General features: G+C 28.0%; 5 protein-coding genes across 6 annotated transcripts; 3 read left to right on the top strand and 2 right to left on the bottom strand.

The window, feature by feature from the left end:
- Positions 1-431: 431 nt before the first annotated feature.
- LOC126839361 (solute carrier family 35 member E2A-like) lies at positions 432-3,693 on the bottom strand. The gene is made up of 8 exons (XM_050574650.1): positions 3,190-3,693; positions 2,987-3,125; positions 2,809-2,924; positions 2,280-2,412; positions 2,137-2,190; positions 1,860-2,063; positions 1,489-1,651; positions 432-686 (listed from the first exon to the last, which is right to left on the bottom strand). The coding sequence occupies exons 1-8, from the start codon at positions 3,356-3,358 to the stop codon at positions 636-638; spliced, it is 1,029 nt and encodes a 342-aa protein (XP_050430607.1). The 5' UTR covers positions 3,359-3,693; the 3' UTR covers positions 432-635.
- Positions 3,694-4,670: 977 nt separating this feature from the next.
- LOC126839364 (DNA replication complex GINS protein SLD5) lies at positions 4,671-7,867 on the top strand. Of its 2 annotated transcripts, none has more exons than XM_050574652.1 (2): positions 4,671-4,766; positions 7,106-7,867. In XM_050574652.1, exons 1-2 carry the CDS (start codon positions 4,729-4,731, stop codon positions 7,770-7,772), a joined length of 705 nt encoding a protein of 234 aa, XP_050430609.1. In that variant the 5' UTR covers positions 4,671-4,728; the 3' UTR covers positions 7,773-7,867. The 2 variants fall into 2 exon arrangements, with proteins under 2 accessions (XP_050430609.1, XP_050430610.1); XM_050574653.1 differs by lacking the exon at positions 4,671-4,766 and adding an exon at positions 5,345-5,468.
- Positions 5,345-6,828, top strand: LOC126839363 (eukaryotic translation initiation factor 6). Its single transcript, XM_050574651.1, has 2 exons — positions 5,345-5,468; positions 6,015-6,828. Exon 2 carries the CDS (start codon positions 6,045-6,047, stop codon positions 6,783-6,785), a length of 741 nt encoding a protein of 246 aa, XP_050430608.1. The 5' UTR covers positions 5,345-5,468; positions 6,015-6,044; the 3' UTR covers positions 6,786-6,828.
- Positions 7,868-8,982: 1,115 nt separating the features above from the next.
- LOC126839360 (chromatin-remodeling complex ATPase chain Iswi-like) lies at positions 8,983-17,797 on the bottom strand. Its single transcript, XM_050574649.1, has 21 exons — positions 17,503-17,797; positions 17,272-17,401; positions 16,723-16,791; positions 15,886-16,055; positions 15,474-15,713; positions 15,257-15,398; positions 13,909-14,196; positions 13,765-13,833; positions 13,591-13,700; positions 13,344-13,509; positions 12,789-12,929; positions 12,519-12,713; positions 12,172-12,453; positions 12,001-12,110; positions 11,576-11,702; positions 11,164-11,277; positions 10,957-11,082; positions 10,052-10,151; positions 9,841-9,992; positions 9,616-9,776; positions 8,983-9,548 (listed from the first exon to the last, which is right to left on the bottom strand). Exons 2-21 carry the CDS (start codon positions 17,386-17,388, stop codon positions 9,281-9,283), a joined length of 3,147 nt encoding a protein of 1,048 aa, XP_050430606.1. The 5' UTR covers positions 17,389-17,401; positions 17,503-17,797; the 3' UTR covers positions 8,983-9,280.
- Positions 17,798-20,103: 2,306 nt separating this feature from the next.
- Positions 20,104-24,911, top strand: LOC126838178 (nucleolar complex protein 2 homolog). The gene is made up of 13 exons (XM_050572351.1): positions 20,104-20,364; positions 20,432-20,694; positions 21,006-21,112; positions 21,170-21,285; positions 21,343-21,506; positions 21,574-21,801; positions 22,204-22,392; positions 22,461-22,580; positions 23,527-23,658; positions 23,810-24,025; positions 24,098-24,355; positions 24,534-24,646; positions 24,754-24,911. The coding sequence occupies exons 1-13, from the start codon at positions 20,217-20,219 to the stop codon at positions 24,818-24,820; spliced, it is 2,121 nt and encodes a 706-aa protein (XP_050428308.1). The 5' UTR covers positions 20,104-20,216; the 3' UTR covers positions 24,821-24,911.
- Positions 24,912-26,694: the final 1,783 nt, after the last annotated feature.

Genomic DNA, 26,694 nt, shown 5'->3' with positions numbered 1-26,694 from the left:
AGAAATTATTACAGAAAATATAAATTTTAAAATAATTTTTAACTATAAGCAGTCCAAATTAGTATTTTATCTAATAAATATAGTCTATTATTTACCTATGTACATATTTTATTTGACAACATTAATTATAAATTTATACATTGTACACGTATACATAAGTAAATAGTTAAAAATATAAAATAAGTTAGTAGAATATTAAATACTTCTCCTCTCATGACATTGTTAATGCCAAAATATAGTCAATTTTAAATTATCTCTAGTAAAAATTAAAATATGTCATAATAACACATATACTATTGTTTATAAATTAATACATTTCATATATTAATTTTTCCATGATAATTTTGTAGTTCGAAATCAAATAGTTTTTATAATGAATTATTGAATTAATATCTGTTTTTATCACTAATGAGATTTGTTATTTTATTTTGGATGCAAAACATGGACACTTTTAAATTAATATTTTCTAATGGCTTTATTTTTTTTAATAAAAATTAATAATTAATAATAGGTATTGTATATTTAATACAATCACATTTTACAATAACAATTTTTATTAACTAATTAAAGAAAAAAAATATTTATATATTACAGTTATTGCAGTATTTTTCTCACATTTTTCATTACTTATTGCATTAAATGGTCCGGACTTTGAATGGGGATAGAAGTAACTTTTTATCTATTTCCTGAAAAAAGTCAATACCATAAATCATTAGACTAAGAAATTAAGTTTAAATGTGATTTTAATCATGTGATGTACAGTTTCCTTTAACTTAATCTAATATCTATTCTTTTCAAAACAGATTTTTTCAACTCTTAAAATCCTACCATAATTTCTATAATTTTTAGTTTTTTTTTAATTTAAACAGTTTTTAATATGAATCAAATGATTTAACTGTATATCTTTAATGTATTATATTGTAAAAGCTCAATAAATTAAGCATAAAGTGACCTACATGTTTTTTTAAAGAATTTTATTTGTTGTTTACGCCTTTATTATTAATATTTAAAATATTTACATATTAATTTATCTATTTGTATGAAAACAGTTAACTGCTATTATCATTGAATATATGTTATATATGTGTATATTTTTTTAGTATGCTTTGCTTAGCTACAGTTAAATGCCACAAGTCATTGTAGTTTAAATTATTTGTTTTATACATAATGTAATTTTAATTATTTATAAATTTCAAAATTATTCAGGGCTTAATTTGAGATTAATAATGTTTTATATTGTGACAAATAGGTTTTTTAGGTTTTTTTTTTATTATAATACTACCTATATCAATGTTATACATTTTAAAAATACAGTTGAAAGGTAGTAATAACCAAAAATATAATAGTTAATTAACAGATAGCACAATAAAATGTATTCAAAATGGGGTTTTAGTGTGATAAAAATAGTTATTCTATGACAGTACATAAAATTTAGAATAAAGTTAATTTTGAATTACATTTTTATAATTGTGGTTAATAAATGCTCACTTGAAATGATTGACGACTTATATCATATTGTTTTACTTTGTTATAAATAACAACCCCAATAATGACTATAATTGTACCTAGTCCACTTAAAACAGTGATAGAATTTCCAAACAATACAACCGACATCCATATGAGAAATGCACGCTTTACAGTATTTGCCACACTAAAATAAAATAAATACATGTTTGAAATGAATAAAAAACAAAATATGATTTATAACAAATGTATTTAAGAAGTAACCAAATGTAGGTTTTAACTTTTAATGACAAAACTTTTTATTTTTCCTAACTAATAAAAAAGTTAAATATTAATTGTTTTTTTGACAAAGGCTTAAAAATTATAAATAAATGTTTATAATTTATATTATTTACCTGTAAGTCACTGGACTTATATAATCCATAAGTACATAAGCTGTAATGCTTTGAAAATGAAAGAACACTCCATTTAATATAAACATAAGTAACAAGTGTAGACTAGTATTTTGAATAGCATATCTAATATCAACTAACATCAATGTTGCAGGAATTTGAATAATGATTGACGCTAAGCTTGTATAATATTGTAGTTCTGCAGGTCTTAATAAATAAACAGAAAATATACATTAATTAGTTATGTACCTAAATAAAAAAACGGCCTAGCTATACTCACGTATATTTAAACTTGTCTCCGCTAATTAACATTTTAGAATAAACATTTTGTAAGCTAAAAAATAATATACTTGTTATTATTCTACAAATACATTGACAATATTCATAAAAATTATAATTATTAGTATTGTCATTATTATTTACCATTCAGTAAAATTAGTAGCTAGAGCAGCAATGAATCCTGGTACATTAAATGAAAGTTCATTGGATGAACACAATGCAAGGCCGACCATTATAGGAACTAAAGATAAACTCACCAGAAAACCTGTTTGTTCACCTAAAAATTCCATTTTCTTTTATTAAAATATAATACTTGTAGTGTTGAAGTTGGGTCCTCAACATTTGATTCAAGTCAAAAGGTCTAATTGGTTGAATCATTTACAAAAATTATATTAAAATTTAAAAATAAATGACAGGAATAATATGGTTTGTTTTAGGTTTCAAAATTTGTATAGGATATTCCTAGTTAGATTTTCTCAATTATTTATAATGTATTTAGTTTTTAGAGAATTTAAAAAAGTAAACCTATATTTGGCCACCTACATCCCCTACGTAATTGAATAAAATCAATATCATACAGTATACCTATTTTAAGGTTATATTGAGTTTAATTTTTCAATAGTATACATTATAATACAACATAAATTAAATAATAAAAATCATGTATTCTTACCTAACAACATTTTAGAAATAAACACAGTGAATATAGGTGCTGAACTCTTTATTGTTTCCGTAAAACTTACTGCTACATAATTTAATGAAATAAGCCCTAATAAAACTGTAATAAACCTGTAAAAGAGAAAAGTGCAAAACATTGTCCAGTACAAATAGTTTGATCATTCAAAACTTACCGCGTACAACCAACCAAACTCATATGAATATAAAAATTTGGAGGTCTTTTTGATCGTTGTATAGGTTGTTTGTACATCCCGCAAGGCAAATATAATTGAATAAAACCACAAATAGTAGTCATAATCATTTGAAAAGCTCCTAAAATATATAATTTTCAGTTTAAAATAAAAAATAAGTTAAAAAATTAACTTTTTAACTGTACCTAATACAGTAGGATCTCCATTTAGATAGGACAGGATGTATTTGTTTAAGAATAATGTACATCCACTAAAAAAGTACCATAAGACCAAGAAAGTAATGGCCCTAAAGGAATGTAAGCCATCTTCCATCGATTTCTCAGTTATAGAAACCAACCCGATCACTTGATTCATAAATTGTTAATTTAAGTCACTACTTTGACGACTATAAAAGTATTATCTTTTTAAACTCATGGTCCTTCATTATGATAAAAACTAATAAATGAAAATAATAAGAGTAAAATATTTAAATTTAAATTTTATACAAGACACGTCACAAAAAAATCCTCTTTCGAAAATGGTTATAATTTGTATGATATCTTTATCACTTATATTATGATGATAATATTATGTGTATAATATTGTGCATGCATATGCAATATAAATAAATACATACATATGATATATTTATTTGTTAACGCTTTATGATCGGTCCTAAGCAAACTAACATTAGAGTAGGCTGTAGAAGTTATATTCTGGATACGAAATATCATAACCGGTAGTTATGAAGTTAGATACGGCTAACAACATATAAATGTATGGCGAGCCATTGGCGGCTAGGACAATAGTCAATAGATAATAAAATTATTTTACGAATCGTATAATTTGTTATACTATTCGTTAACACATTATTTTTGTACTCGTGATACTTGGTACATTATCATAAGTGATCTTCGGTGACTGGTGTTTCCTGATCCAATTTCAAAAAAAAGATGTGTTATTATGTTATCTTCTTCGGGGGGACTACGCAGCACGGGCCCATTTTTAGGTTTAGTTTTTAAAATTATATTATAAGCTCACAAATTTTAATAGGAAATAAAAATCAGCCTATTAGTTCCCATAGAAAAAGTAGTAAGCTTTCTATAATAAAAGAAAATAATGAATCCGTCCGATAGACACATCAGGAAGTTGTTGAACGAGTTTCATAGAACTCATTTTTTAACGAACATAACTTACATTTTTTTATTACCTATAAATTGGAAACTATATTTAAAATGAAAATCGGTTATTTACATCAAATATTGTCTATTTTTTGCTCCATAGTTAATAGACCTTCTCCGCCCTTATATCACAAACTTTATAAACTATTGACAAACTTCAGTCTTCACAAACCATAGACCTATTTAAGAATATATTTCTCTATGGGACATGGGTAACAGACAACAGTCGACTTTGGCCACAGATATATTTTATAAACTAGATAAAATAGATTACTAAATAGTGATAAGAATGGAAGTCAGCGTCCACCTTTTTGTGGGATTTATGTGTGAGTATAAAAATATAATATAATATATTATTTACTTATATTATATTTCTATGATTCTGTGTTATCTACTATATTTATAATTGTTACAAACATATTTTCATGTGATAAGATTCTAATTCCCATTTCCCACAATAATTGCGAAAATAGTATCTTCAATTATCTCTATTGGCGCTATGTACACGTCTTAGCAATCTATAGTTCATTATATATATCTGTAACATCATAGACCTATAAAGAAATGAGTAACATTGGCATAGAAAAGGTAAATGGACACATGTAAGTACTGCGGTATAGTGATTGATATTTAATTTTAAGTTATTCAAACTATCTGATAAATTTCATCATTACAATATAATTAATGGTTCAGTGAATTCTCAATTATAGTCACGGCCTTAAAGATAACTCATAAGTGATAAGATCGGTTAATTCCTCCCCATTACCATGTTGACGTTTCCGCTTAATGGTACATACGGAATTCACCACTTCAGCGTTCAGCGCTACCCGTCTATAACCATGAGCGCTACTATTGTTAAAAGTTTTTGTAGGTTGGGAATTTAATTAATTCATATAAAAACTACCAATTCTTACTTCTAATGAGAAAAAAAATATTATGCAAATTTAATAATTAATACTAATCATGCCGTACTAAAAAATTGTATTTTTATATGAATACATCTTTAATTAATGATATGATGCGGAAAACTTAATTAACGTTTCCAATATTAACTAACCCACTGATAACGGTAGAGTTGGCCGCCCTTATGTCCTTATCTTTTAGGCCATAATCTTGGTTCAAAAAAAAATAATTTAGAATTATTGTAGGTTATGGTAATCAACGTTAAATTATGGTAAATAAGAGAATTGACCAATTATACATGCCTGTTGACTTGAGCGCGTAATTTTTTGTTGAAAATCATAAAATTGTCATTGTAATTTTTATTGAGTTAACGATAATTGAAGTCACTATTATTATTAAGCGTAAGTAGTTTTCCACGTTATTAAAAATATTGAATTGCGATAAAATAGTCGATTCAGTTTAAAGTAATAATTCAAATCTATGCAACTGTTATGGCTAAGCATGGTTAACGTGTTGATTTTAATCGTACAAAATTATAACACTAATATTCTATAAGAATTGGTTAAACATATTTTACGAGATACTTTTTTACGTATTCCTCGTAGAAATAGCCAAGCTCTCTTTTTTTTAATTTAGGGTTCAACTATGGTCTGGTATACTACGATAAATATACATATATTTACATATGCATTTTTTTTATATATTTAAATATAAATGTTTTTTATTTTTATTTTTACAATTATAGTTTTTAAAAATGTGTTCCAAATAATATATTGGATATTGTGTGCCAGTATTAATTATTAAAAAAGTATTATATTTTAAATTGAGTGTTTTTACATTAAAAAAATAATGTGTTCCTTACATTTCATGTTTTGTATATAACTGCTGTTATTCAATTGTAGAAGTTAATAAATTATTTTGTGACAAATTTAAATTTTTGTACACAGGAATAGTTGGGAATATTATAAATTACAAAAATGGCAGTCCGAGCACAGTTTGAAAACAACAACGAAATTGGTGTATTCAGTAAACTAACTAATTCATACTGCTTAGTTGGAATTGGCGCCTCTGAAACATTCTACAGTGTGTTTGAATCTGAATTATCTGATATTATACCTGTTATTCATGCATCTGTGGCTGGCTGTCGTATTGTGGGCAGAATGACTGTTGGCAATAAAAATGGTTTACTATTGCCTAACTCTACAACAGATACTGAATTACAACATATACGTAACTCTCTTCCTGATAGTGTCAAAGTGCAGCGTGTTGAAGAACGTCTATCAGCTCTTGGTAACGTAATGGTGTGTAATGATTATGTGGCATTAGTTCATCCAGATTTAGACAAGGACACGGAGGAGATACTATCAGACACTTTGGATGTTGAAGTATATAGACAAACGGTCGCATCTAATTGTCTTGTAGGATCATATTGTGCTATATCCAATCTTGGTGGTATGGTTCATCCAAAAACCACTATAGAAGATTTAGAAGAATTGTCTGGTCTAATTCAGGTTCCTTTGGTAGCCGGTACAGTAAACCGTGGTTCAGATGTTATTGGTGCTGGAATGGTAGTGAACGACTGGTGTGCTGTTTGTGGTACTGATACGACGTCTACAGAAATATCCGTAATTGATAGTATATTCAAATTGGATCCAGATGGTGTGCATAAAATGAAAAAGCTTAAGGGTCCACTTATTGATAGTATAAAAGCTGCATAAACAATATTATTAAGTTCCAATTGTAAAACAATTATTTTTACTATATACATTTTTTTACTTTTAATTTAGACGTAACAAAATGATACATTGGTTTAGTACTTGTCAACTAAGTAATAATTTTAACATATTGAGATATGTAATCATTGTTTTTCTTTTTGTTTATTTTATGTGCTATTAAAGAAAAACATTTGATTATTCATGACTTTTTTTTTTCTCCTGATAAATAAGCCGGTTAAATATTTAAATTTGTTTTATTATCATTATTATTATTGGACGTTATATATTTTGTGTAGTGAAAGATAAAAATGTTTTTATTTTAGAATTATTATGGAGGTGGACATTCTTGACTTGATTGAAGAAGATTACGACGGTACTCAAGAAGAATTGACTGCGCAAAAAGTACTACAGACTGTTGAACAGGCATGGTTAAACGAAAAATTTAGTCCTGAAATACTACCACATATATCTGATCATGTTGACTGCCTATTGGAGCAAATCAAAGAAATGGAAGGAAATTTGGCAAAATTGCCAAAATCTGATCCAAAAGTTGACTTGCACAAACTCGAGTTGGAACGTATACGTTTCGTAATAACTAGTTATTTGCGTACTAGGTTAAAGAAAATTGAATGTTTTTGTATTAGCATTTTGGAAGAAGAGGAAAATCGTAATTCAGAGAGTGCTTATTTATCACCAGAAGAATTAAAGTTTGCCCAAGAGTTTGCACAGAATGCTGATAACCATTTTGACACTGTTCTTCGTCACATGCCTCAACTGTACAACAAATTAGATAGAAATACAAAAGTTATTGAACCCAACATCAATAGTTTTGTGTTTCTGAAGTGCAATACGCACATTGACAGTGTTGTCATTAAAAACACTTTGGAGAGTCGGGAGGAAGAAATTGTGTTAGAAAATGGGTCACAGCACTTGATGCCATACAGTTCAGTATCGGAATTTGTAAAAAAAGGTTCTGTACAACTAATATAAAAAAAGAATTTACTCATATTTTTATTATTTACCATAATTTTTTTCTGTTCATCTATTAGTATAGAGATAATACAATATAATGATGGTTATTATTATTTTTTTTTTTTACTGAATGGTTTTTTATTAAATTGCTATCCAAATAATTGAAAGATTTTTTAAATAAATTAGAAAGTGCAACAATGAGAGATTCCGAGGTTAGTTGCCAATAATATTTTGTATGTGTAAATATATATATCTACATATATAAATTCAGTGTGAGTAGATAAGTTATTTAAGCGGATCCTACACTATTTACTTGAAGTATGTCAACTCTTACTAAAGTGACAATGTTTAGAAAAGATTGGCGGCAATGTTATAGCTATCATTAAATTATTTACTATATAATAATGTCTGTAATTCGTAATGATATAATAAATTTAATGAAAAAAATGTCATAGATTATAAAAAATTGTTTCAACTATCAATATGCGTTAACAATAAACAAAACGTGTGATATTTCGTTTACTCAATATAAAAGAAATCACTAAATTTTATAGTAATTTTTTTTCAAAATCTCACAATTTATAAATAACAACAAACCTGGCTGGGCATTTTATTTAAGTAATAAGTAATTGTTTGAAATTAATTTTTAACACATCAAATTATTTTATTAATGAAACTACTTTTTTATTATTATTTTAATTAATCTGTTATCTTAAATAACATTTTTTTATTACTTGAAACTTATACATTTGGTCAAATAAAAATAAATTATGTTTATTGATTGAGCTTAAATTTAAACAAATTTTTTTTTTAATACATAGTTAAATAATGCCCAAGTTGCTAGTATCCAACAAATTATACTTTCGAGATACATAATACATTTTATTTAGTTTAATAATTATTTATTGTTCTTACATTTAAAATCAATTAAATAGTTTATTATTTAAGACTAATACCTATTCATATGTAGTTGTTTTTCCTTAGTCACATTGAAAGGTTTAAAAAAAAAAGAATTTATTTAAAATTAGTGAAATTTGCCGTGTACCATAGGACAGTGTTAAAACATTATTTTTACTTATTTATTATTAGAAAAAAGTAACCAATTATACTACAGCTGTAATAATACAAACATATGTTAAAAGTGTCTTATTGTGTTTTATTATAATAATGTGACCAACATTTTATAAAATGCTCTAGTCTACATATAAAACGAACTGTAAACGAAGTATTCAATTTTTAAAATATAAATTCCAACCAAACTTTTTTTTATTAATATTTGCTGTATTACAATTATTATAAGTTTTTATCAATTAACTGGTAAAATAAAAAAATTGAAACAATTATTTGTTCATTATTATTGAATACATGCAACTAACACAAAATACTTGTGTATGGAGTTTTAAAAACTTAATAAAAAATATGCGGAAGTATAATTATATTAAAATGATAATACTCTTGTTACATTAAAATAAGAGGAAAATATAATACACCTAAATAATAAAATGTTAAAAAATTAAAAAAAAAACTTATTTTTTCTTCTTTTTTTGTACTGGTGATTTAGGATCCGTCTGTGCTGCTTCAGATTTTTCAACCTTATCAGTTTTTTTTTTTACAGGTGCTGGAGATTGTGCTGGTTTTAAATTTTTTTTAAGAAGTTTTTTCTGTTCTCTTTCTTTTTCTTCGAGTTCTTGGTTTTCTCTTTCAATCAATGTAATCAAGGTATTGCATCGCCTTTGTAGTTCACTGGCTGTTCGGCTTTTAATAAACCAATCAAATCTGAATTGTGGTGCACATCTAATTGAAAATATTTAGTTAAATAATTTTTTCCTAACCTAGGCATAATAATATTTATTTGCATTACCTTATAGCAGCTCTCAATTCTTCATATACATTTTCTTTATCAAAACCAAGTTTATGAAGCATGCAAACTAAAAATCTATCTTCGTCTTCGGTGTAGTTTTTTCCTTTGTTTGCCCCGTATGATACTCTTAATTGATGGAATGGTGCTCTATACCGTGTCATCTGTTATACGAAAAATAAATTACTTTAGTAAATAACCAATACACAATTTATAAGCTATATTTACCTTTGCATCCAAGGCTCTTTTAATGCTTGCCCGACGTTGTATTTTTGACTCTCCTCTTTCAATTTGACCCATAATTCTATCAATATCTTGAAATTCATGACACCTTTCCCAAAACACTGCACTATATTCTCTAACTTCTTCAGCAGTTTTGCCTATATTAATATAAAACCAAAAAGACATCAAAATATATCAAGCATTTTATATGTCATACCCTCAACTTCTTTTGATATATTATCAATATCGTCTCTTCCATATTTTTCATTAGCTTTGATAAACTGATTAAAATCACGTTTACTCCAATTTGTAAAACCCTAAAAACGTACATATTATAAAATTAAACATAATAATGTGCGACTTAAGAATTAAATTCTTTATATACTATAAGATGTTATTGATACAAAATTTTTGGAAAATTGAGCTACATATTGAATACACACTTAAGAAATAAACTGATAGTGTACCAATATTGGAAATTAATGAGACTTAATTTTTTATTAATTAGTAATAATGTTTTCAGTGAAAATGATACCAATAGAGCTCGTCCTGTATTGGCGACTAGAACTAAAATTTTTCTCAGTGAGCAATCTATAGTAATTTATAATCAACGCTAACATTCATTAAAATAATCAAATTTGTCAAAATTAGCTAGTGTTAGACAAATTTAATTTAAACAATAAATAATAACTAAACTTCTGATTTAAATTTTTTTTTACTATAGTTACTTTGAAATTGATTGCAAATAAATTTTCTTAAATAATAAATCATTTACTTTTTCACAACCACACCCTCATATATGCCAGGAACTAAATATAATTAATTGTCAAATTGTTGCCACTTTTTTGCTTAAATTATTTTTTGATTTGATTACCAGAAGGTTAATTTGTATGTAAATGTGATTTGGAACCAAACATGCACAAATAAGCACTCAAGCAAATTACACTGGAAGAAGAATGCACTGCGCTGGCACATACAAATGATTGCCAGAGCAACGTCAGAAGCTTCTGGCAGTTGTGTGAGTGTCCCGACAAGGGCCTTGCCTCAAGACGTTCCCTAGTGCGTTCTTATTCTATAAAGAGTGTAATAGTTGCCTAAAATTAAACTAATAGAACTCTTTACTTTGGTTAATAAAACTTCTTTTTCAGCTTGTTCTTCTTCAGTAAGTGGTTGTGCTTCATCAATTTTTTTCTGTTCTTCTTTTTGAATTTTGACTGCATCTGGTCCTAATTCAGGGTTCTTTGGTACCTATGTAAGTATTCAAAATAAATTATCGTCTAAGCTATTAACAATCACAATAAAATGAATTAATGGAAAATAAAAACTAACTTTATAACCAACGGTTTGGCGATAATAATAAATTTCTTGATCTAGCAGATCAAATAATCTAGTTGGGAAAAATTGGAAATCTTGTACCAACGGTTGCTTTGGAGGACGAGGTGCCTATAAAATAATAATATATTATTATATCTTTTAAATTCATAAAAATAAATTGATTAATCCACTTTGATAGATTTCAATACTTATTTGTTTTGAATAAATTAAAAATAATAATTTCTTTTTTAAATCCGGTACAATTATTGTATTGAAATCCATTAATAGTTTAAATTAAACCGTTATCAATGGTGGAAAATATACATGTTTATAGACCACATCAAATTTTAATAAGTGACAAAGTTAAAATACTTTAAACAATTAACATTTATTAATTATAACTATGTTAGATCATTATAACACTAACCTTGGGTTGCTTTGGTTCAGAGGTTCTTAGTGCTTCCCGGAAGTAAGCATCTACTGCATAATTTGCTTTACGCTCCCGTTTTGGAGGTTCTATCCAACTTCCAATACCAATTAATTTTTGTTTTTCTCTAAAAATGTATAATACATTATTTTCAAATATATAAAAATGTAAATTTAAAAAATCTCAATTAATAGCATTTAATGCAATTCCCAAAATAAAATACCATAATGCGTAAACGGTATATTAGGGATGTAACTTTCCACAAAATGTATGATTTCTCAAGAGCAGTGCTGTGCTTGCTATAATTAACCAACCGCGAATGTTTAACTTAAGTATTCTTTAAGTATAATTATTAGTATCAAGCTCATCAATAATGATATATTATATACATTAAAAATGATAAAATTTGATTCATAAAAGTGTACCTATAGTCTTCACCCTCAAATGTGTATAGAGATTCTGTTGGAGCATCTAATGTAAAATTTCTTAAAGAAGATTCTCCTAAAGACTCTAGTTTTTGTTTCATCTCTTCGGTCTTTAAACATATAAAAATAACATTAAAAATTTTTTTTAAAAATAATAAATAATAATTGTACCTTTTCTTCTCCTTTACGTAAAATAGTATCAATATCTTCATCAGTAATTTCAGAGTCCTTAGATTGAAAAACATGATTTGCACCATGTCGAATCATATTAAGCATTTCATCTTTATTCAAGGCATTTTTCTGATTATCAACTAATCGGCCTTGCTGAATGACCAACTTGTCTAATCTAAGTTTTACTTCAGCCCTTTCAACTATTTTTTCTTCAACAGTATTTTCAGTTATTAGTCGGAAAACTCTAACTTGCTTTTTTTGTCCAATTCGATGAGCTCGATCCTTTAACACACATAGGAAAAAATACCTATCAATTGTATACTTTTTTAATAAATAATGATGCTTACCATGGCTTGCAAGTCCATTTGTGGATTCCAATCAGAATCATACAAAATAACTACATCTGCAGTAGCCAAGTTAATACCAAGACCACCAGCACGTGTTGAAAGTATAAAAACAAATTTCTTGCTATTAGGTTCATTGTATTCATTAATCTGGCGTTGACGATCTTCATGAGGAGTTTGTCCATCCAAACGACAGTACTAAATTTAATAAATTGCAAATTAATAATCCTGAAAAATGTTGACCAGTTGAAACAAAAGAAAACAGTTACCAACATTGTATGCTTTCCAATGCATATAGTCTTCTAATATGTCCATCATACGTGTCATTTGACTAAAAACTAAAACTCGAGACCCTTGTTCTTTTAAAGCTTTCAATAGTTTATCGAACACAACCATTTTTCCACAATTGTAAACCTGAATAAAAGTGGGTAACATAAGATTTGTTATTATTTAAGGGTTCTTAGTGAGTACACTAAATGTTTCTTTAAAAAAAATTGTAAAATAAAAGTTAAAGCATTTTTTTTTTTTTTTTTCTAAATTAATTAATTTATATAATAAATAATTGTGTTGTGATACACACACAATAAAATATAATACTTTAATTCATAGTAATAGAGTATTCTCAGATCAGTTGATGAATTATTAACAAAGTTTTTATATAAGACTTTTTATCATTATGAGTTATACATATTTTTAGTTGATTAAAAAGTGTATTCTCGGAATAAAACAGGCAGTTAATAAAAATTCTAACAGACATTTTTTTGAACTTATTTTATAATGTCAAATAAATAGGTTTCACAATTAAAATATACATAATCTGATACTTACAATATGTTCGTCTGTAGTATAAGGGGGACCAGGTTCTGCACCATCAAATAAATAGGGATGATTACTACATTTTCTAAGCTGCATAAGAATATTTTGTAATCGCATCTTTTCAACTTTCCCAGCTCCATTGACTACATCTATGTCTTTCATTAAAACTTTAGTATACCTGGTTATAGAGTGAAGTTATTTTTATTTAATATTTTTCTATATTTGTTGACTAAATAAATTCTACTCATTATTTACATACCACTCTCGTTGCAGTTTACTGAGACCAACATAAACTTTAACTTCTTTTTTAGGTTTTAAACGTTTTTCTACTTCAGCTTTCAATCTTCTTAAGAGGAATGGTCGTAAAACCTTAAATTATTCAATTACAAATCAATAGAAACATACTTATTGCAAACATTATTCAATAACTTACAGCATGAAGTCGTTCGATCAATGTATTATCCCCAAGGCAATTATTCGTGTTGAACCAAGAATCAAAATCCTTTAAAATTAATTACATTTTTTAAATAGTTAAAACAAAAAAATTTAAAAATTAATTAAATGAAATACACCATACATCTGATGAGTTGAATACATCGGGCAGCAAAAAGTTTAATAGGGCCCAGAGTTCATGCAAATTATTTTGCAACGGTGTACCCGTTAATAGTAATCGATTAGTAGTTGCAAACTCTCTAATAATCTCCGAAAGTTTGCTTTTTTCGTTTTTGATCCTATGGGCTTCATCAATAACCAAATAACGCCATTGAATCTTCCGTAATACTCCTCTTTCACGAATTATCATTTCATATGAAGTAATACATACATCCCAATCACCAGGTATCAAGACATCACGTACAAATGTGTTCTAAAAAAGACAATTATCATTGTGGTATATACTTGTATTGTAGAGTAAATATGTACGATTCATTACACTAATATATGTTTAAGCGTTTATTTTTACAATAAAATCCAAATTCGTATTAACCTCCTCATATATAAAACTAGACTTGTAAGTTAAGGCAGCCGAACCGTTAAGCCATCCATTGATGGTTCAGTTTGTCTGCCATTTTCTCTGGGCACGTACGTAACTGTCTGGAGAAAAAGACTTACATCCTCACCTCAGTCATATCAGAAACCAATTTTCGCCAAATAGGCGATTAAACTAGACTAACTAACTTACTCCCATCAACAATTTTACATGATGTCCTACAAGACTTAGTGACAATTGGGTAGAAGTGAAGTGTCACCTACCTTATTATGTAAGGAAACTTTGCAAAAATTCCATACTAAGTGGTTATTTTTGGTAATTATAAAATTAACAGTAATAAAAACCTAAAACTTTGGAGGAAAAATCCCTTTTTTAATTTTGTACATCTTTTTTTAAAGTTGAAGAGGAGGAGTAGCCGAGTGGATAAGGCGGCAGTGTGTTAGCACTCACTGTCGCCGGTTCGACACTCAGTCACAAGCACTCCGTTTGCCGAGCGAGGTAGCACCCGGTGAAAAGAAACTGACACCCCCCTCTCTGGTAACAGACTGACGACCCGTCCCAGACAGCAAATCCGTCTAGAAACCATCACCTCATGATGGCGATTATCTTAATTATTTAAGTTGTAAATAACCCTGTCATGACATTGATTTAAGTTACATCCCATATCAACGTGTCCAACAAAGAAGGAAGTAACTTGATTTTTACAACTTTTGAGTACAGCCGCTCAAATTTTTCAGTTCAAAGGTAAGTTCTTTACATTGCATTTCAATTTTTTACAACCTTTTCGAAAGACAGGAGTTACAAATCGTCTCTATGGGAGATTAATAAAATGAAATGCTATCTTAATATTTAATAAACCAAAAAATGATAAAAATAGTGTTACGTCTTTCTTTGTTGGACACGTCGATATATCAAAATTAATTTTAACACTACTTACCCTAGCCTCACGATCTCCGATTAAACAAACTGTACGTATTGACGGACACCATTTTTTAAATTCATTTACCCAATTGGCCAATGTTGATTTAGGTACAATCACCATATGAGGTCCTGGTATACTTCTATAATGCTTCATATAGCTAGTAACAAATTAAGAGTAAAAAAAAAAAAACTAATAAAATGTATAGTATATAAGTAATTATAAAAGGTCTTACCCTAAAAGTGATATTGTTTGCAAGGTTTTACCAAGACCCATTTCATCAGCTAGAATACCATTAATGCCATTTTCATATAAAGATATCATCCAATTCAAACCGCGTACTTGATAATCTCTAAGTTCTCCATTTTTTATATAGTAAGGAGATTCTTCAAATTGAGTTATATATTTATCGGCAGCAAGTGATTCTTTTAATAATTCTTCATCTTCTTCTTGTTCTGTTTGTCGATGTCGATGACTATAGTTAAAACATGAATAGAATAAATTATTTTACTTAATACAAATGAAAATAAAAGTTTTGAAACATATCAAATAGATCAATGTAATTTTTCCCACTCTAACAAGAAATGAACTAAATTTTAACACTATACTTATAATAAAAAACCATACAAATGAAAATATTTAATTACTCTGTAACATCCGTTTCAGCTTTGGGTTTTTTTGGCCGACCTTTTGCTTTTTTTGGTGTACCACCAGGTCCACTAGCATTACTTTCTTTCTTTTGATTAGCAGTCATGAAATGGGCAAATATTTCAGTTTGTTTAAGAAGATAGTCAAATCTTTTACCTCGGTCAGTTTCCTAGAAATTAAATAAATAAACATTACAACTAATAATTTTATTAACTAATGACAATCTATGTCTATGACTATCTATGCAAGTTTATACGAAACTGATAGTTTTAATCCCATGAGTACAATGTACTTTTTTTATTTATGAAAAATAATGTTTTCTTTTCCATAATTATAAGGGATCTATTAGGAACCTTCTAAATTAATTTTTAACTAATTAATTATTGATTATTTTTAAAAACAATTTGTTTAGCTTTGAAGTAGAGCCGAGAAGGTTTATTTAATATTTACATTACTAAATTTACTTTAAAATAATAATGTCTCTTTCTATATCATCAAATCATTTCATTAGGAATTTATTATTGGAATTTGCACTGCTGAATTTAGACTATTTTTATATTTATATAAAAAATAAAACAAAAATGTTAGTAAGATTTTGCAGTATTATCTGAAATAATATTTATAGTAATAACCTTTATTACCTGTAATTTGTTTCAGCAAATATGTTGTCTGTTTAAAATTAAAATTATAATTTAGCAATATAAATTCTAATTTTGATTTGAAATTAACGAAATATACCTCAGATAATACAAATAATATAGTAGTTATAAAGTAATGTTATTATTTTAAATGATCCTCTATTTAATCCTACAATTTTAACGTTAATAATATCTTACAACTTTAGCACCAAATTCCTCGTTTTTAACTGGTGACGTTTCTGCTGTTGCCTCTGATTCCGAGTCATTCTATAAATATATATTTAAGAAATTAACAAAGTTAATTTAGTCCAAAATTTTTAGTTTGCTTACATAGTTTATTTTAATTGTTGTAAATATGCATTGTGAAAAATCTATTGTTACTTATTACATTAAAAAAAAAAAATCTTTCATTATATAGTAAAATGTCCAATAGGTACTCTATTCAACAAGAGAGGCCATCCTATCTGATTATGTGTAAATTACTACTGTATCACCCATCAAATCAAGAGAAAACAATAGAAAATGGATCTGCCAAAGATGGATTTTAATCCTTGTTAAGATGACTTCTCTTGTCAAACGGTAAATAAATTTAATAAGCAAAGAAATAGCTAGGAGTACAAACAAAAATCAACATTTTTAAAACAAATCTGAGAATTTACCGTACCATAACAATAGTTAAATACATTAAATGTACAAATACAAATACCCAAAGCAGTCAAATATCAATAACTATAATATTAAACTAACCGAATTGTCTTCTTTTGAATTATTCAAACTACCAGTAGTTTTTTTTGTCGGGCTTTTGGAAGACTTGACATCTTCGAAGTTTTCTTCTTCCGTTTCCATGTCCATACTGCTGTTCATTGGATACACCGAACTACAGTAATAGCAAATAATATTTGATTTTTATTCAAAATACAATTTTGGATAATTCTAGGTTATTATAAATTAGAACGAACAATTTGACAAACAAATTACCTTTTAGCATATATTGACAAGTTTTTTGATACTTGTTTTACACCTTGCAATAACAAACTTCTATATAAAAAGATAAAAATGTGAAGGTAATCAAATATGTTGATGAGACTGAAAAACAAACGGACAAAAGGTAGGCATCGAGTAGCCGGTGGCGGGTACACAAACACTGTGGTCTTTACAGCCCGAAAGCCCTGTATAGTGTATACAATGAACGCTAACGGCAAACCGCGCAATATACTACAGTAATCAGTATACACTAAGGAGTGAGGGCTAGGGAGCCAACGCAAAGTCGATCGGCGTTCGCTAACCGCGTTTTTGTCGGGCGGCTGCGGACATCTCACATCGATAACAGTTCCGCTTAACAGTGTTGTCAACGTGATTTTATTACCCGTCTTTTGAGCTGTAAGACAACGTACAGCCGCCGGAAAACAGTGCGCTCTGGCTGTGATACACGGTACTATTGTTATGACAGTTACGACGTATCGTAGGAATTTTTCTAAAACTACGATAGTTTTAAAACAAATGGTTTTATCCGTTTTTTGTACATGAAACGTCTTGATTAGAATTAAAAAGTATAATATAATATATTTTAAAATTACAACTGTACATTTTACATTTTTTCTTATGGTAAAAAAGCTTGCGCTGTTGTCAACTGCAGCGCTGAGTGTCCGGATGGATGGTGTTTTACGTGATTTTAGCTGTATTAGGCCATAGCTATAGCCGGGACCATAGACCAGGGGGTAAAACATTTAAATTGTTTTATCTTCTCCCTACTTAGGGGGTAGAGTGAATTTTTTTTAAAATTTAAAAAATATGTCAAGTTGCATATCAAATTATATGTTTTTAAAGTCACCGAATTCAAATTTAAAATACGATTTTAAATAAATACCGTATTTTAGAAGTTAAAGTGACTTAGGTGAGTGAATTTTATGTTTTAAAATAACTTCATGTTGCATTTATATTCATATATTTTTTTGGCTTCACTGAAATCAGTTATTGTATTTGTTTTATTATCAATTATTTAGGTAACAAAAATATTTGTAATTATCAACTTTAAATTCATATTTTAATTTGTTAGTTTTTAAATATTTTTTTACCAGAAAAAAGGGAGTAAGGGGGGTAACAAAATATTATAATTAAACATTGGATAATATGCTATAATGGAACGTACATACATTTTTTTAAATATTTTGTTTTATACCTTACAAATTTGATTGAATATAGATTATTTTTAAAGGTAAAAATAACAGTAGGTGACCTCTCAACTTTAACCCAGCAGTTAGAGTAGCAAAAAAAATGTTAAAAATTAAAACTGGGTATTTTAATATACTACAGTACTTAATTAACAACTACTTAAAAAAATTAGGTCTCTACGACCATTTTGAAAAATTCAGTTTCGATCGTCTTTTTCGGATTCTAGAGTACTGTGCGCCCTAAACATCCTAGGTTTTCAGGCTATGAACTAGAGGGAGGTTGCACGCATAGACCTATAAAGATATATCGGTAATAAATACTTAAAAAACATTACAATTTCATTCAGATTTTATCAATGAACATTCTGTTTTACTTTTTATAAAACGTGCAAGTATGTTTTGAAAAACTTGTTTTCTTTAAAAAAACTGTACAGACAATTTATTGTTGGTAAATTATTATTATACTAAAATATTGTTAATATTGTTTTACATACTATTAGTACATTAATAATATTACTATTAGTATTAGGGGTACCAATGCGAATTTCAAAAAAGGAAATTGACAATAGATCAGCTGTCGGTGGTTGGGCAGATTATAGAAAAAAAGTTTGAATACAAACAAAATGTGTGGCAGGTATTTGTCGACTTCAAAAAAGAATCAAATAATTTGGGCACGTAATGAGAACTGAGAAGGTCAAACTCAAGAGTACCTAAAAGCGGCCGTCGAGTTCCAATTATACATTGAATGGAAAACCATTATTAGAAATTGAACTGATGACAATTCAAATTCAATATTTTAATAAGAATCATTAAAAATGTTTAATATTAAAATTTCATTATCGGGTATTATCATATTACTATTTCTCCACAGAGAGAGAAGCAACTTTATTTAAAAAAATCAAGCGGGCTGCCTAAAACATAGGTTGCCATATAAGACACAGCATACTAAATCAATACAATAGTACATAACACAATTTTTCTTTAAACATTGATGGTAATAATAGTAACACAGGTAAACATAGATTCTTTAAGACAAAAATTAATAAATGAATAATAAGACTAATAATCCAATAAGTGGACGATTGAATAAAAATTAAAAATTAAAACATTTACGTAGAATATAGGTGGAAATTGATAATATACAATGTGTCCTTCAGGATTAAAAGACACATCTTACGCAGTTCGTCGACTGCTAGATCATTCGCTTTGAAGAATGCTTTGAATTGTACATTTAATCAATGATTCTATGGTTAAAAGTTAATTTTAAAGATATGATAAGAAATTTGAAAAAAGTGTACAATGGAAAAAATTGTCTTTGATAACGCATGCAATTTGGGAAAAGTGGTGCTGTCCCGTTTTATACATGTGGTTTTTATCAATATTATAACCGCTGATAACAATAAATAACAATAACATTCAGACAAACGAATACGGAATAAGTCTCAATTCAGAAGTCAGAACACGTGTACACCGTTTGCCGCTCGGTGCAATTATCTGTATACGGCACTTGCGATTTTAAATATGGCACCTAAAGTTAAAACCGCCGCAAAGAAGAATACTTCTTTCAATAAGAAAAAAATCTCGTTAAAAAAACCTGTTGCAAAACAACTTCCAAAGAAACATCACGTGGACGATTCTGACGATTCATTAGATTGTATTAAATTCAATAGTAAGTTATAAAATATTCAATCGATTATCAACTTGAAAGTGTGTAACCACAAGGTTTTTAATTCTAGGCGATTCTGATCACGATGCGAGCAGTTTGAGTGAAGATGAAGGTGGACAAGTATACGACAGTGATGATTTGGAGGACGAAGTTGAAAAGTTAAAGACATCTGATCCTGAGTTTTACAAATATATTAAAGAATGTGACAAAAACTTGTCAAAAATATCCGAGTCAAATGATCTAAGCAACGATGATGATGATGATGAGGATTATGAAGATGAAGAGGAAGGTATTAAATCTGAAAAACTGCATAAACCTCCTGATCATTTAGAGGTTTGTATAACAAAATGTTAAACAAATGAATTTTGCTTATTGTTAATTAAATGTATATTTTATAATATATAAAAATATTATTAAATGTATAAAGAACTCCAATCGTATAAAAACAAATTTGTTAAGTGTTGAATTTGTGGGATTCCCTAAACAAAGTTTACCTTATTAATAATTATTAATACAATTAATAAATATCAGAATGCATAAAATAGTTTTAAACTAAACTAACAAATTTAAATATAAATAGATGATAATAAATAATGAATGTAATTTTATTTGCTTCATTTAATCAATGTATATGATATTTTAAGATTGGTAGTGATGAAAGTGAATTTGAAGAAGAGTTTTGTAAAGAAGGAGATGAATCTGTTATTACATTATCTATGATACAGTCGTGGAGAGAAAAACTTCAAAATTCGTAAGATCTTAAACCTTATATTTGAAAAAAATGTATTATAAAATAATATATTTTTAGTAAACAGAAACTTAAATTCATTACTACTGCAACTAAAGCAATGACAGCAGCTCTTCAGAGAGTGACTGTAGATGAAATCAATAAACCTACTCCATATAAAGTTGAAGGAAGTTCAGGTAATAACTATTTTATTTTATATATTTTTTGTCCTAATATTATATTATACATTTTAGTGTTCAATGGAGTTCTTCAAATGTGTTTGTTTGACTTACATCCAGCTTTATTGAAGTTTTTAAAACTTCCCCCAGGCTGTACTTCTAAAAATATGATATTAAAATCAAAATACTGGAACAAAGTGAAAATGACTCTTAGATCATACTTGACTGATATATCCAAAGTAATATACTTCACATTTTTTTAAGTTTGTACTGCAATTAGGTATATATTACGGTTTTGATGTATAGCTGTTGAACAATGTATCTAGTGAAGATATCACATGTGTACTTCTGAAACATTTACATCAGATGATTGGATTTCTCTCATGTCTTCCAACTATTGTGAAACCTGTATTAAAAAGGCTTGTAGCATTATGGAGTGCCAATGATAGTGAAACTGTAAAAGTTGTTGCTTTCCTATGTATATTAAAGTTGGCCAATAGCGATCCATCAGCATATCTCGAATTGGTTCTTAAGGTAAATATATTTTGTTGCTCTCTTGTAAAAAAAATTACTATGTGAAGAAATAACCCAATTCAAAAATCACTTACATGCAGTTGTTAATTTGCATTAACTTAATGTGCATTAGCATTTTAATCTATATGTAGTTATAATTTCCAGAGTGTTATTTTATTTAATCAAAGAATCAAATTAAATAATATATTTTGTAGTTATAATTCTTTTGAATATAATATATATGCATTGTCTTTAAATTTATTTAAGAAAATAATATAAGTATTTGGCCATATTTTACACAAGGACAAGTCTTATGATTAAATACATATTCTTATAACACTATTTTCACATGTAATATTTTGAATTAACCTTTATTGTAGTTGGTATTATTTATTGTTAATTAAATTGAATATATTTTTTTAGGCTATGTATGTTGGATACATTGCTAACAGCAAATTTATCACTCCTAAATCATTGCCTGGTATCAATTTTATGAGACAATCGTTGACAGAAATGTTTTCTATCAATGAAGCAGTTTCATACAATCATGCATTTTTATACATAAGACAGTTGGCCATACATCTAAGAAACGCTGTAACATTAAAGAAAAAAGTATAAAAGTTTACTATAAAAATGAATGATTATCTAAATTTAAAGTATAATAAATCATATTGTTACAGGAAAATATTCAATCTGTTTACAACTGGCAATATATCTCATCATTGAAACTATGGTCAGACATTTTGTGTGTCACATTAAATAAAAAACAGTTGCAAACCTTAGTTTATCCACTTATACAGGTAAACTGAAGCGTACAAATATAAAAAAAAATATTTTTTAAAAATGTCATTTTAAGTTTCATCTTGTTCTAAAAAAAACTGTTAAGCAAACTTATGGTTAAATATATAGTAAAGATATAAAATCTACTTGAACCCTAAACCATAAAAATTGTGCACTTCTTGCGTACACGTGTCACGTGACTCAGTCTGTTGTTAGCGCTGAAGATGACAACATCGTTGTCATAACACGTGTACGCAAGAAGTATATAACTTTTATGGTTTAAGGTTCAAGTAGATTTTATATCTTTACTATATTCATCTTGTTCATTTATAGTCTTATTGAGTATGTAGAAAACATTAAAAAACACAAAACTTATTAACCTGAGAATTATGAAAATATCATCTATAATTTCCAAATACACCTCTCTAATAGTTAAACCTTTAGTGTTCAACTTTAAATAATGCAGCCTTTCTATGTTATACTTTATATTTCTTCTACATTCATCCTAACTATCAATTATGAGTGCCTATTGATAAGTTTAACCTCCGATGATCAGATGTAACTTGACTTTCAACTTTCATAAATGAAAAACATGCCTATAATAGTTGTTAGTATGCAACAATAATAATTTATGTCAACTGATACATTAAAATATGAGATATAGCAAGTTGTGGCCAATCGATATGATTGAAATAAATGTCTGAAATAGTTCTGACTCTGTGCAACATATCTTAAAACGTATGTGGCTTTCATGTATAGTTCAATTAGTCTTGATCCCATAGATGTACCTGAGCTAGCTTAATCTAGTTATTATAGGTTTTTAAATTATTTATAAATTATTACTATTTTATTTATCGTGCCAATTATCCTTTTAACATTTTTTAAATAAAACTTCTGTAAATAATTTTAATTAGAACAACCACCATTAAGAAAATATTGAACAACCATTTTCACTGCCATTTTTAGATAATTGTCGGATGCATTAAACTCATACCAACAGTTCAGTACCTTCCATTGAGGTTTCATTGTATATCTATGTTAACAAAACTGAGTAAAGAGACCGGCAAATTTGTACCTGTATTGCCACATATTTTAGAGGTAATTATTATTTTACTAGATTCTAATTAATTTTTATTAGCTACTTTTTCCTGTTGGTATAAATTCTGTGTTCTCTATTTTTAACTGACTGATACTGGGCTTATCGTTATTTTCATAAGTTCTGAGTTACTTTTTATTCATATTTTTTTAGGTTTTAAGTTTAGTTGATTTTCAAAAAAGACATTCAAAAACATCCATGCGGCCAATGGATTTTACTTGTGTTTTACGTTTGTCAAAATCACAGTTGCAAGAAAATGTGTTTAAAGATGCGGTTGTTGAGAGTGTACATAGTTCTTTAATGGAGTATCTTATAGTCGAAGCACATACAATTAGTTTTCCAGACTTGGTCGTACCACTTATTATTAAAGTTTGTTTTTATGCTACTAAATAATATTTATTACATATTGTGTACATTATTATTATTTTTTTGTTTATATAGTTGAAAGAGTTTATTAAAAATTGTAAAAACATGAATTACACACGTAAATTACGAAGTATATTGGACAAAGTAAAAGACACATCAAATCTAATAAGTGATAAAAGAGGGAAAAGCGGTATTTCTCTGTATGACCTAAAAGCAATCCAAGCATGGGAATCTGACATTAAATTAGCTGGCACGCCAATGTCGCAATATTATGATAGTTGGTTCAAGTTAAACCAACAACAAATGGCTAGAAAATTAACCAACAATATTGCTGTAAGAAAAATACATACAAATTACTAACAATTTTTTTTTTCTAACAAATTATTTTACAGTAACAATAATGATTAATAAGACAATTATTAAATATCAAAGCTGCCTAGGCTTGTGCTAGGTGAAATAAAAGTTAAGTTATCTTATTTTACATTATTTCTTTGTTTTTATTTTTTATTAGCTAGGAGAATTTAATATACCTACTTTGATCAAACATAAGCCAAAACAAAACGGTAATGATGGTCCAGCAGAACTGTTTCCATCTGACGATGAGGATTTTGAAGCAAATTTTGGGTAAATCATTCGAATATAATTTTTTTTTAATTTTTAATAGTACTAGCTTTTGACATTTATGTTTAAAATAATAGTGTGGTTTAAATGTGAGATTTTACTATTTTTAGGTCATCAGATGATGATAAAGATAACTATGAAGAAGAAGAAGATTATGATAATGATGATGATAACTAATGTGTTTTAGTTTTTCATAAACCTATTAAGTGTTGATATTGTTTAATTTGCATTATATTAAAATGTGTTATTTATTTTATAACATGATAAATTTAGTGTAAATTTAACTATAGGTATTGTATTGGAATAAATAAAGACAATTTATTTAACAATAAAACAACTAATTATTAAATAGGGGTCTCCAATTTCGGTCCAGGCCTGTTCTGGCTTGCCAAGCTTCCTGATGTTTTGATAATATAAACTATAAATAATATTTATTTTTCAAGAAAATAAAAAAATAAAATAACGGTGGTTTGTAAATTGTTAGAGATCCTTGCATAATTAAAATATATTTAAAAAAAAACCTTTTTGGGCAGGTATTTTTATTATTATTTTATGAGAAGTGGCCCCTAAGATATTTTGCTTTATGATTCCAAATATCCAAATCGGAGACTGCAAATAAGATACAATAGAGACATATAGATTTCAGAATGCCCTTATTCGGTCTAAGTTGATTGTTGTATCCAGTGGCGTGACTAAAGACTAAAGCGCCCGGGGGCAAGACATTTTTATTTTGCGCTCTAAATTACATGTTAACCTAACCGCACAAAAACGCCCTACATTTTTCTTCCTCTGTACCAACGGTAGCTACTGGTTGTATTTTGATGGCAGTGTGGAAAAACGCTCAAACGACGAGAAACTATAAACGTGCCTGTAGAGATTTGACGTTGCGGTAAAATAATACAAATGCCATGTTTGATGTTATTACAATATGCAATCGTCGTTTCCCCCTCCGGGGGACGCCGGTCGCCGTTGTATATATTTTATGTTATTGTAATGATTTAATTTAACGGATGGTTTATATATATATATTTTTTTTTATTATTAGTCGGCGGAGGGAGATGTTGATAAGGCGGTTGCTCGTTAACGCTAAATCGAAACGAAACGCCGTGGCGAGGCGGCGATGGTTGTAAGTACAAACTGCCACAGTGCCACCGCTGTGCCGACGGGGTGTAAATGAAAAGCGAAATTAGCCAGACAAAGAGCTTTGATTGGTGACAGAGCCCTCGTAATTGATGTTATACACCAATGTTTTGCGAATAGTAGAGTTGAGTGAACGCACCGGCGAGGCGCGGCCCCGTCAATACAAATTCGTCTTTCCCCGTTAGTTACCCTCAAAGCAAAAATATAAATAGTATAATGGTATATTATTTCACTAACCGAACCAAAAAAAATTTGGTCTGTCCATTAATCCAAACTCAATTCCTCGTACCCAATCAATTCAATACGGCTAACTAAAACACAACAAATTTCAACATAATTGAAGAAGATATTATAATCTGTGATAGGATGGCAGAAGCTGATAAGTCACAAAAAGTGTTTTGTTAATTTTGTCATCATGATATGTTTTGAAATAGTAATTACACAAATTGGCAAAATATTGTATGACTGGGTAAAAGCATTGTTATGGCTTAAGCTATGATGATATAGAAGCATTACATAGAATACATTTTGCAGAACAACTTTAATTGTATTTTCTTAAAGTTGGAAAAAGAGACATACGGCTTGTGCCATCCTTCCGTAGATGTTAGAACAAAAATACTAGTATTTAAAATTAAAACAAATGCAAATTCATATTGGAATTTAGTAGTATGAATTTCAAAACTGTAAGCACAGTACAAAGCAGCTAGGTATCTACTTAATACTGGTAGTACAAAGTGAAGAGAGATTATGGCATTCAGTGCCGAGTGCGTAAATTGAAAATTGCTATTTTTATATCCCTAAAACATAAGATAGCTGCCGTAGAGACTAATAAAATTGAGAATTAATTTCAGTCATTAAGCAATAATTGTAATACATTAATAGTATTAATAATAGGTTAAAGTGAGATTATT

The sequence above is a fragment of the Adelges cooleyi genome, unplaced genomic scaffold, assembly GCF_023614345.1.
Source record: "Adelges cooleyi isolate 19-005CV unplaced genomic scaffold, UGA_ACOO_1.1 ACOO_flye_CR_arks_rails_tigmint_CR_PRNA_30, whole genome shotgun sequence".
NCBI classification, from domain to species: Eukaryota; Metazoa; Arthropoda; class Insecta; order Hemiptera; family Adelgidae; genus Adelges; species Adelges cooleyi.
The sequence above is the reverse complement of the archived record's forward strand: the minus strand, read 5'-3'. Positions and strand labels throughout refer to the sequence as shown.